The 12,340-nt window shown below is 53.6% G+C and overlaps 1 protein-coding gene across 1 annotated transcript; it reads left to right on the forward strand.

Moving 5' to 3' along the window:
- The first annotated feature begins 4,658 nt into the window (after positions 1–4,658).
- On the forward strand, positions 4,659–11,331 carry klhl36 (kelch-like family member 36). Its single transcript, XM_079252215.1, has 8 exons — positions 4,659–4,832; positions 5,019–5,213; positions 5,428–5,550; positions 5,828–6,049; positions 6,143–6,448; positions 6,547–6,774; positions 8,795–8,952; positions 10,561–11,331. The coding sequence occupies exons 1-8, from the start codon at positions 4,776–4,778 to the stop codon at positions 11,102–11,104; spliced, it is 1,833 nt and encodes a 610-aa protein (XP_079108341.1). The 5' UTR covers positions 4,659–4,775; the 3' UTR covers positions 11,105–11,331.
- The last annotated feature ends 1,009 nt before the right edge of the window (positions 11,332–12,340 follow it).

A 12,340-nucleotide genomic window follows, 5' to 3' on the forward strand; every position in this document is an offset into this window, starting at 1 on the left:
AATGTTTACAATAAATTCAACTTTAGCAAATAAATATGAATGAAATCAATTAAATGTGTATTGATTGTCTTGTATTATTGTTTTTCTTTTCTTTTCTGTACATGGTTGTTTTATTCTGAAAAACAATCCCATCATTCTCATTTAGTACATTTAACTAATTAAAGTAACACAAAGCAAACATGAAGTACTTACAAAGAAAGAAAAAAAGACTTAATTTTACAACTAAAAATATTCATTTAACAGAATATTTTCATTCATTCCAATAAGAAACCAAACACGTACCTGGAAGCTAGAGTGAAGGCTTGATGAGTAAAATTATAATAATATGAAGAGGTAGTCTCCCTAAAAATGGTTTTATCACCATCTCGTGTCCAGACCCTGCTCTGCAGGGGAGCTAGCGATCCAGTGCTTTTATTTTGAAGGCAACGCCGTTTATTTCCGGTATTGTTTTACAACACAGCAGAACTTTACACACTGTTCAGATTCATTTGCATATTTTTATCTCAGTTGATCTGAAATCACAAAATCAGTCAGTGATTTTGGTTTTACAAAGTATAAATGTGCAGGTTCTGCAGAACCGTTGGTCCTCCTTCATCTCCAGCAGCTGAAGGTCCTGATCCACCACGCAGCAGGCTTGTATCGGCAGGCTGCATGTGAACCAGTTAGATAAGCTTCTGGGCTTCATGGAGACCTGAGACCACATCCAGTCCATCAGCTTCTTCCAGGTGGACCTGATGTGGATGAAGAATCTCACCAGAAACCGCTCAGTGTTTCAGTCTGATCCAGCTTCGTCTTGCTCGTAACATCTCTCCAGACTTTGATGAAAAACGACTTCTTAGCAACTAATCTGGTCCTCAGAGCTCAGAGCTTAAACCTTCTGCAGCGTGAACATCTCTCTTCTACAATGTGTTAGCAGATGTTCTGAGCTCCTACCGCCCTGTAACACAGAAACCACCCATGGTACACCATTAAAGCTGGTCTCCTGAGGACTGAAGACCTCCATCCAGCATCTGCAGACCTCCATCCAGCATCTCCAGATCTCCATCCAGCATCTGCAGACCTCCATCCAGCATCTGCAGACCTCCATCCAGCATCTGCAGACCTCCATCCAGCATCTCCAGACCTCCATCCAGCATCTCCAGACCTCCATCCAGCATCTGCAGACCTCCATCCAGCATCTCCAGACCTCCATCCAGCATCTCCAGACCTCCATCCGGCATCTGCAGACCTCCATCCAGCATCTCCAGATCTCCATCCAGCATCTGCAGACCTCCATCCAGCATCTGCAGACCTCCATCCAGCATCTGCAGACCTCCATCCAGCATCTCCAGACCTCCATCCAGCATCTCCAGACCTCCATCCAGCATCTGCAGACCTCCTTCCAGCATCTCCAGACCTCCATCCAGCATCTCCAGACCTCCATCCGGCATCTGCAGACCTCCATCCAGCATCTGCAGACCTCCATCCAGCATCTGCAGACCTCCATCCAGCATCTGCAGACCTCCATCCAGCATCTCCAGACCTCCATCCAGCATCTCCAGACCTCCATCCAGCATCTGCAGACCTCCATCCAGCATCTCCAGACCTCCATCCAGCATCTCCAGACCTCCATCCGGCATCTGCAGACCTCCATCCAGCATCTGCAGACCTCCATCCAGCATCTGCAGACCTCCATCCAGCATCTGCAGACCTCCATCCAGCATCTCCAGACCTCCATCCAGCATCTGCAGACCTCCATCCAGCATCTGCAGACCTCCATCCAGCATCTGCAGATCTCCATCCAGCATCTCCAGACCTCCATCCAGCATCTGCAGACCTCCATCCGGCATCTGCAGACCTCCATCCGGCATCTCCAGACCTCCATCCGGCATCTGCAGACCTCCTTCCGGCATCTGCAGACCTCCATCCAGCATCTGCAGACCTCCATCCAGCATCTGCAGACCTCCTTCCGGCATCTGCAGACCTCCATCCAGCATCTGCAGATCTCCATCCAGCATCTCCAGACCTCCATCCAGCATCTGTAGACCTCCATCCAGCATCTCCAGACCTCCACTTAGCATCTCCAGACCTCCACCCAGCATCTCCAGACCTCCATCCAGCATCTGCAGACCTCCACCCAGCATCTCCAGACCTCCATCCAGCATCTTCTGACCTCCATCTAGCATCTGTAGACCTCCATCCAGCATCTCCAGACCTCCACCCAGCATCTCCAGACCTCCATCCAGCATCTCCAGACCTCCATCCAGCATCTCCAGACCTCCATCCAGCATCTTCTGACCTCCATCTAGCATCTGTAGACCTCCATCCAGCATCTCCAGACCTCCACCCAGCATCTCCAGACCTCCATCCAGCATCTCCAGACCTCCATCCAGCATCTCCAGACCTCCATCTAGCATCTGTAGACCTCCATCCAGCATCTCCAGACCTCCACCCAGCATCTCCAGACCTCCATCCAGCATCTCCAGACCTCCACCCAGCATCTCCAGACCTCCATCCAGCATCTCCAGACCTCCATCCAGCATCTGTAGACCTCCATCCAGCATCTCCAGACCTCCATCTAGCATCTGTAGACCTCCATCCAGCATCTCCAGACCTCCATCCAGCATCTCCAGACCTCCATCCAGCATCTGTAGACCTCCATCCAGCATCTCCAGACCTCCATCTAGCATCTGTAGACCTCCACCCAGCATCTCCAGACCTCCATCCAGCATCTCCAGACCTCCATCCAGCATCTCCAGACCTCCATCTAGCATCTGTAGACCTCCACCCAGCATCTCCAGACCTCCATCCAGCATCTCCAGACCTCCATCTAGCATCTGTAGACCTCCATCCAGCATCTGCAGACCTCCATCCAGCATCTCCAGACCTCCACCCAGCATCTCCAGACCTCCATCCAGCATCTCCAGACCTCCACCCAGCATCTCCAGACCTCCATCCAGCATCTCCAGACCTCCATCCAGCATCTGTAGACCTCCATCCAGCAGGTTCTTGCTGAGGCCCTTCGGGACTCTGTGGTGACACTAGCATCACCAACTGGGACACGAGGAAAAAGACAGTCTGGTGAGGAGGACCATCCTGGGCGGCCTCCTGGACTCAGTGGAGGTTGTGGAAACGATGTCCTGTCTGAAGGACATGTAGAACATCTAAACAATGATGTCCTGTCTGAAGGACATGTAGAACATCTCAACAATGATGTCCTGTCTGAAGGACATGTAGAACATCTAAACAATGATGGACACACTTTTCCCTGGACTCTGCGTGATGACATCATAACTCTCCTGCTTGACACACAGCTGGAATATTATATATATCCTCAGACATGCTCCTCTCTGTACAAGTTAATTATCCAGAATTATACCATGGCCTGGGTGAATACTCAATTCTGATTGGTTGCAGGGTGTCGGTTAAAAAGTGATAATGAACACCAGCAGTTGGTAACCGTGGCAACAGAAATGTTAGCGTTTAAACATCCTCCCCAATTTCCTTCAAATTGTGAAGAAATATGCATTTCAGGCAAAAAAAAAAAAAAATCATATTTTCACTGGAATCCGTTAAGAGGAGGGGGCGGCACTTCCGTTCAACACACTTATCTTTCAGACTCGATCACCTGACGGCGCGCCACACATACACACACACACACATACACACACACACACACACACACACACACACACACACACACACACACACACACCTTCATACACACCGAGCTCCCCACCATTACCCCTGGCTGCAGTGTGCAGACTGAAGAGCATCATCGGGTATTTGTTCCAACAGCATCTGCTGCCGAAGGCGCTGCAGGTGCTCTCAAAGCCGGTTGCCTTGGAAACGACACAACAAAAGACATTAATAGTCCGTTCTGCTCTTTCTTGTCAAAAACATTATTTTAACAGCAAAAACAACATTAGTAACTGATCTTATATTATTTCCTTTGTGAGAGACCATGGGAAATAATATACGCTTCGCGTTGGACGGTTCACGCCTGCAAAGTCCATTAATTTCTGATAATGGACACCTCGTCGGGCATTATCCCTTACTCATTTTATCTATCTTAATATTCTGTATTTATATTTTTCATTGTGTCTTTTATACTGAACGGCTGGTTCTTCTCCTGGTTTTCTCTGCTGTTGCACCATGAATAAAGGAATCTTGGATCTTTATTGTTGTTTTACCTTTGTTCACATACATTAATAACCTGCTAAAAGCTCATTGGTCCGCCAGCCAGTCAGCTGACATAAACAGCATCCGGTTAAACTTAAAAATAAAGCTGTAGAGTAAGACGTTAAACAGGAAGTAAGAGAAATGCGACATTTTCAGGAACTGGTACGAGACGGGAAATTATCCATATGCAGCGTTTATTTTCAGTGGTTATTAGAAGCTAAATTTCCTTTATTCACACCCAGAATCCACAGATTCCTTCGCCAGGGATTTTACTCTGAAAGCCTCCATCGGAAGCAGAATTGTTTAGCATGTAGCTAAGCTAGCTGGGATGCTGTGTGCTTTAACTGCTTCTGCAGTGGAAATAAAACTAGAAATGTTCTTTTAAAGCTGCAAGAAGCGCGTTGTTTGGGAGAAGAGATAGCTTAAAGCTTTTATTGTTTATTAAACGGTCATTTGGAGTCTTTTTAAAGAGAAAATGCGTGTAAAAACCTGCAGTTTCTGGTAAAATGATGCTATTTGCAGGTAAAGCACCTGTCAGCTGATCCTCTACATGTCAGATGCTTCATGTGGTTTAAAGTCTGGACGAACAGTATAACAGCAGATGACAGACGGACATGATGGACAAACCGAACCGGACCTGCAGGCCGCAGAAGATCAGCGAATCATCCAAAGTCTGTTCCTCTTTAAATTCCACAAACTGGGTTTTAATTTGCTTTATTTTCAGGAAATCGTTGCAGTTAGTCAACATGATGATTTTGCCTTTAAAATGATGGGAATCATGTTGATATAAAATCGTTTCTGGAGTTTATTTTAGTTTCTATCAGGTAAAATATTGATGGAAAGTTGATCTGATGCAGGTTTTCTGCTGGGTGGACCGGGCCGTGGAGCTTCTGCATGGTCTCAATGAGCAGCGGCAGCACAGCCAGCTTTGTGATGTGGTACTGATCGCTGATGAGCATCGGGTCCCAGCCCACCGGGCCCTGCTGGCCGTCTCCAGCTCATACTTCCATGCCATGTTCACCCTGGGCATGAAGGAGGAGAGCCAGCAGGAGGTAAGGCTGCAGAGGGTTCAGGCTTCTCTTACGTTTCCATGACAGCAGGTTTACTGAGAGTCTGATGGACGGAGGATGAAACGGTCCCAGAAAGCAGCGGGGAGACCGGGCCGTGGTGGGGGTGCGTGGGGGTGCGTGGAGAAAAGCTGAGGAATCTGGTCCAGCTGTCAGGATGAAGACAAGACAGATGGACTCATACTCTGGCTTCTTGCAGGTGGAGCTGGTTGGGATGTCCCCCGTCGGTCTGAAGGCCGTGGTGGACTATCTGTACAGCGGCGAGCTGCTCCTGGACGGCGGGAACATCGACTACGTGCTGGAAGCTGCACACCTACTGCAGGTAAGAAGCTGGAGAAACGCAGCTGAATGGCTCGGCCGACCATTACTCCCTCCTAGGATTACTTTACTCAACCTAGGATTACTTTATTCCCTTCTATGATTACTTTACTCATCCTAGGATTACTTGACATGTAACTTTAGTTTACAGTTGACATGTCTGAAGCTGCTGGAAGTCCGGCGTTACGGATCATTTCTAGCAGATTAAAGGTCGTAACGACTGATTGTCTGAATCCGGCTGCTCTCCTGCCAGTATAACCTACAGCAGCAGGTGTGTTCAGGTGTGGCGGGTGGTGGATTTCTGCTGCCAGTATTTGGAGCAGGAAGTGAGCGAGGACAACTACCTGTACCTCCAGGATCTTGCTCAGCTCTACAGTCTGGAGCGACTCGACGCTTTCATCGACCAATTCGTCCTCGCTCGCTTTGCCATGCTTTCGTTCACCCCCGACTTCCTGCGAAACGTTTCTCTCCACAAGATCATCTCCTACCTCTGCAGTGACCAGGTAACATCTCCATCAAACACTCGTGCTGTCTGACGTCAGAGTCGCTATCGGCGACGTCAGAGGCGACGTCAGGGCTCCGTCTTTCGTCTCCAGGTTCAGCATGACGGCGAGCAGGCGCTCCTGCAGGCCTCCCTGCAGTGGCTCAGCCAGAGCCCCGAGCGGACCGTCCATGCCAGCCAGCTTCTGCCCCACATCCGGTTTCCGCTCATGCCTGCGGGCGACCTGGTGAGTCGGGTGCTGCCGGCAGTGCGAGCCCTGCTGCCGGAGGAGGCGTGTTGCGAAGCTCTAGTCGAGGAAGCACTGGGGTACCACACTAGGCCGACTGCCCAACCTCTCCTGCAAACTGGACGGACCAGGCTGAGGGGAGGAGTGGAGCGGCTGCTGCTCATCGGAGGGGAGGTACCAACATCTGATCCAGGCTCTGGGAGTGCTTTGCAGAACGTGACCTTTGACCTGTGAGACGAGCTCACCGTGTCCTCGTCTCTTGGCTTGTTCAGGTGTTCGAGCACGGGGAGGAGCTGAGCGCCAACGTTTGCCGGCTGGACGGCGAGACGGGAAGCTGGGAGGTGGAGACGGAGCTGCCGGCCCAGCGGAGCCACCACTGCCTGGCGGTGCTGGGGGGCTTCATCTTCGCTGCGGGGGGCAGTTCGTCCAGGGACAACGGGGGAGATGCTGCCTGTAACTTGCTGTACAGATACGACCCCCGTCACAACCAGTGGACCAGGGTACGGGCCTGTTTCCATCCTTTCTGCATAGATCGCTGCACACATCGGGACCCAGACGTCAGCATCATCCGCTCCCATCATCTAAAACTCAGCGAAAATGTCCGATAAGAGAAGAGCAAACGGTTTTTCTGATCCCTTCAGAAGCGTCTTAAACAGCTCCTGTTGTGATTGTGAGGCTCGACCCGTTGACCTGTCGACCCGTCGACCCGTCGACCCGTCGACCTGTTGACCCGTCGACCTGTCGACCCGTCGACCCGTCGACCTGTCGACCTGTCGACCCGTTGACCTGTCAACCCGTTGACCCGTCGACCCGTCGGCCCGTTGACCTGTCGACCCGTCGGACCGTTGACCTGTCGACCCGTCGGCCCGTTGACCTGTCGACCCGTCGACCCGTCGACCCGTCGACCTGTTGACCCGTCGACCTGTCGACCCGTCGACCTGTCGACCCGTTGACCTGTCAACCCGTTGACCCGTCGACCCGTCGGCCCGTTGACCTGTCGACCCGTCGGCCCGTTGACCTGTCGACCCGTCGGCCCGTCGACCTGTCGACCCGTCGGCCCGTCGACCCGTCGGCCCGTTGACCTGTCGACCCGTCGGCCCGTTGACCTGTCGACCCGTCGACCTGTTGACCCGTCGACCTGTCGACCCGTCGGCCTGTCGACCCGTCGGCCCGTTGACCTGTCGACCCGTCGACCTGTCGACCCGTCGGCCCGTTGACCTGTCGGCCCGTCGACCCGTCGACCTGTCGGCCCGTTGACCTGTCGGCCCGTTGACCTGTCGACCCATCGGCCCGTTGACCTGTCGGCCCGTCGACCTGTCGACCCGTCGACCTGTCGACCCGTCGACCTGTCGACCCGTCGGCCCGTTGACCTGTCGGCCCGTCGACCCGTCGGCCCGTTGACCTGTCGACCTGTCGACCCGTCGGCCCGTTGACCTGTCGGCCCGTTGACCCGTCGACCCGTCGGCCCGTTGACCTGTCGACCCGTCGGCCCGTCGACCCGTCGGCCCGTTGACCTGTCGACCCGTCGGCCCGTTGACCTGTCGACCTGTCGGCCTGTCGGCCCGTTGACCTGTCGACCCGTCGGCCCGTTGACCTGTCGGCCCGTTGACCCGTCGACCCGTTGACCTGTCGACCCGTCGGCCCGTTGACCTGTCGACCCGTCGGCCCGTTGACCTGTCGACCCGTCGGCCCGTTGACCCGTCGACCCGTCGGCCTGTCGACCCGTCGGCCCGTTGACCTGTCGACCCGTCGACCTGTCGACCCGTCGGCCCGTTGACCTGTCGGCCCGTCGACCCGTCGGCCCGTTGACCTGTCGACCTGTCGACCCGTCGGCCCGTTGACCTGTCGGCCCGTTGACCCGTCGACCCGTCGGCCCGTTGACCTGTCGACCCGTCGGCCCGTCGACCCGTCGGCCCGTTGACCTGTCGACCCGTCGACCCGTTGACCTGTCGGCCCGTTGACCTGTCGACCTGTCGGCCTGTCGGCCCGTTGACCTGTCGACCCGTCGGCCCGTTGACCTGTCGGCCCGTTGACCCGTCGACCCGTTGACCTGTCGACCCGTCGGCCCGTTGACCTGTCGACCCGTCGGCCCGTTGACCCGTCGACCCGTCGGCCTGTCGACCCGTCGGCCTGTCGACCCGTTGACCCGTCGGCCTGTCGACCCGTTGACCTGTCGACCCGTCGGCCCGTTGACCTGTCGACCCGTCGACCTGTCGACCTGTCGACCCGTCGGCCCGTTGACCTGTCGACATGTTGACCCGTCGGCCCGTTGACCCGTCGGCCCGTTGACCCGTCGACCCGTCCGGGGCGGAAAGTAGAACTGACCCAGGAAGTAGATTTCCCAGAAACGTTGCTGATTTTCCGAAACGACGAGTTTCCATGACCGTCGTATGAAATCTGCTGTCATGGAAACATGTCAGACACACAACAAGCGTCCGTCCCGTGTCCTCTGTAACACGGAAGCGGGTTCTGCTACATCCAGGGTCCCCTCCATCTTGACTTGTCCCGGATGCTTTACAGGGAGCGCCAATGAACCAGCGGCGGGTGGACTTCTACCTGGGGGCAGTGGGGGAGTGTCTCATCGCCGTGGGAGGGAGAAACGACACCGGAGCCTTGTCTTCTGTGGAAGTTTACCGTCCCGCTGAGGACGGCTGGACCTACGTCGCGGGACTACCCAGGTACTCTTTAGGATGTGTGGTTTTACCTGCTTCTGCTGCCCCACGCTGCAGGGGGGGGTAGTTTGTTGTCTTCATGTGCTGCCGTCCTGTTGGACTCGTACACCAAAGTGTCTCCCCGTCCTGAGCTGCAGGTTGACTTCTGAGGTTCAGAGGAACCAATAAATAAATGATTTTTTATAATTAGGTCGATTATTTGCACGATGAGAAAAAATCCGTGCAGTAAGTTTGCTGGACAATAATTTTCATCGGTCTCTTTTCTCTGTCCAGTGTCACATTAGTTGTAAGACAATATTAACTAAACTCTGCAACACAACAAGCTTCCATCTGCACCTGAAACACGGCAGTTTTCCCAGCTGGGAAACAAAAACCAGGCTAGCTCCATCTTCCCGACGGTCCACCATCACCGCGGTGTTTAACCTGCAGATTAAACACCAACAAGACAATCTTTGCGTGCACTCAGACAGCGTGGTCGGTAACGCCACGCCGCCATTTAATGTTGTTAAAAAGGCGACATTATGAAAAACGTTGCAAACGTTTCACAGCCAAGATGAACATTCATGTTACAAACGGTAATTCCACAACTTTACGATGACATTTTACCGTTCCACCTCCGGTCCGGTCCACACATGTCCCCTCATACGACCACAGACTAACGGTGCTACATGGTGTTCAGAGACCAGATGTTCCAGATAAACATGTGGCCAAAACTCCAGGAGAAATCCTGATGTGTTTTAACAGACTGGATGAGTCTAGTCTGCACATCCAGATAAATTTTCTGTAGAGATTAAAGTATGTTGATCTCTGAAAGGGTGTTCCTGCATTATTACGGCATTTTTGTTATTTTAGTTTAAAATTGTCTCAAAATGGCAAAAATAATCGCTTAGAGCAATTTTATCGTTTATCGGGATGTATTTCCACGTTAGTTTTCTTTTATCAGTGAAATAGTCCTGAAAGTTGCTGCATGAATGAAGCTTTTCTGCTCGGCTCGTTCATGAAGTGAAAACATGCCGACTGTGATGCAGGATGAAGCTTGTTCCGTCCTCCACCAGAAGACAGAACTTTCTTCTTGTTCTCGAGGCTCCGAGAAGAAAATGATGTCATTTTGTTCCCGCGGACGTGTTTGAAGACAGTTCTCGACACATTGTGTTCCGAAGAGTATCGTGTGATTGGTCGGACATGTGAGGTGGGCGTGGTTAACATGGGTGGGCGTGGTTAACACGGAGAAAGCAGGAAGCGGAGTTGCTGCTATGCGTTTTTACTGCTGCAGGTGAAACGGATTGTTTTGATAAAACAGCTGATCGAGGTGGTGAGAAAGTACAAACATTTTTACATTAAAACACTCGGACCCAGCCGCGTGCACGACCCGGCCCGCTGCGTGCACGACCCGCCGAGGATGGAACAAGCTTTATCTTGCTGAGTTAAAACTTGACTTTGCAACCCGGCAGGGAATCCCGCTCGATCTGGAACACTGCACCTTAACTTCCACCATTAAAGCGAAAGTTTGAGGCGACTGCAGCATAAAAGTGTTTTTGGGAGATGATCCGTCGTTTTCGCTCTTCTGATCCCACAGCAGCAGAAAAACTCTGTTTTGCTTTGGGACTTTTTCAGGTTTACTTACGGCCACGCAGGGACGGTCCACCGCGGTGTCGTCTACGTCTCAGGAGGTCACGACTACCAGATCGGTCCCTACCGCCACGATGTCCTGAGCTACGATCCGTCCAGGGAAAGAGACGTGTGGGTGGAGCGCCAGCCCATGTCCCTGGCCCGCGGCTGGCACTGCATGGCCTCGCTGAACCACCTCATCTACGCCATCGGAGGCAGCGACGACCACGCCGACACGACGGAGCGATTTGACATCCTGCAGGTGGAGTCTTACGATCCCCGCTGTGGTCAGTGGACGCAGGTTGCACCGCTGCTCCTGCCCAACAGCGAGGCGGGCCTGGCGGTCTGGGCGGGGAGGGTCTATGTGCTGGGGGGCTACAGCTGGGAGAGTATGGCGTTCTCCAGGGTCACGCAGATATTTGACCCTGATAAAGGCTCGTGGTCCAGAGGGCCGGATCTGCCCAAACGCATCGCAGGAGCGTCAGCATGTGTGTGCACCGTGAAGCCCTCACCGCATTCAGAGACACCAGAGAAGAAGAAAAAGGGGTGAGGCATGACAGAAAGATAATGGTGTCCGTAGGATCATGAGAGAAAACCGTTCAGGAGACCAGATGGACGCAACGACCTCCTGAAAGCCATTTAGAAACAACCAGACGGGAATTCTTTCGCGTGTTCCCGCGGGATGACCAGCAACGCGTCGCTCGTTACCGCGGGATGACCAGCAACGCGTCGCGCGTTGCCGCGGGATGACCAGCAACGCGTCGCGCGTTGCCGCGGGATCACCAGCAACGCGTCGCGCGTTCCCGCTGGATGACCAGCAACGCGTCGCGCGTTCCCGCTGGATGACCAGCAACGCGTCGCGCGTTTCCGCTGGATGACCAGGAACGCGTCGCGCGTTCCCGCTGGATGACCAGCAACGCGTCGCGCGTTCCCGCTGGATGACCAGCAACGCGTCGCGCGTTCCCGCGGGATGACCAGCAACGCGTCGCGCGTTCCCGCGGGATGACCAGCAACGCGTCGCGCGTTCCCGCTGGATGACCAGGAACGCGTCGCGCGTTCCCGCGGGATCACCAGCAACGCGTCGCGCGTTGCCGCGGGATCACCAGCAATGCGTCGCGCGTTCCCGCTGGATGACCAGCAACGCGTCGCGCGTTTCCGCGGGATGACCAGGAACGCGTCGCGCGTTCCCGCGGGAACACCAGCAACGCGTCGCGCGTTCCCGCGGGATCCCCAGCAACGCGTCGCGCGTTCCCGCGGGATGACCGGGAACGCGTCGCGCGTTCCCGCGGGATGACCAGCAATGCGTCGCGCGTTCCCGCAACAGGTGAGGCTTCACAGTCTGAACAAACACTAGATCTGCTCAAAAGTGGTCACATGGTCTGATGAGTCCAGATGGACCCTGGTCCAGAGTGGTGGGACCATCAGGGTTTGTCTAGGTTCAGGTCTAGGTTCAGGGAACTCTGTGGAGATCCACACGGCTCTCCGAGCTTCCCGGCGGTGACGAGCGTGGCGATGACGTCTGGATAAATGATGAAAATTGTTTATTAAGTGAGACCAAAGCCTCATGCAGACGGTCGGTTTTATTCATGTCCAGCAGCTTATCGGCTCATAACTCATCTGAACTTTATTTCATATGTCTTGTTTTCTGAGTTCCTGTGTGGAAGGTCTGAGCTGATCTGCAGGACAAACAGCATCTCCTGCTGCACAAAATCTCAGAAGATGCTCCAGACTGTTGTAAAAAAAATATCTTAGAATAACTGGATGGTAAATTTTTTTTTTTAATTAA

Source organism: Telmatherina bonti (genome assembly GCF_933228915.1).
Source record: "Telmatherina bonti genome assembly, chromosome: 2".
In the NCBI taxonomy this organism is placed as follows: Eukaryota; Metazoa; Chordata; class Actinopteri; order Atheriniformes; family Telmatherinidae; genus Telmatherina; species Telmatherina bonti.

Excerpts from the sequence above, each read along its gene's own strand:
- klhl36 (XM_079252215.1), top strand. The coding sequence starts at position 4,776 with ATGATGGACAAACCGAACCGGACCTGCAGGCCGCAGAAGATCAGCGAA. Across the intron at positions 5,214-5,427 it reads AGGAGGAGAGCCAGCAGGAG|GTGGAGCTGGTTGGGATGTC; the intron begins GTAAGGCTGCAG and ends GGCTTCTTGCAG. Across the intron at positions 5,551-5,827 it reads AAGCTGCACACCTACTGCAG|GTGTGGCGGGTGGTGGATTT; the intron begins GTAAGAAGCTGG and ends AGGTGTGTTCAG.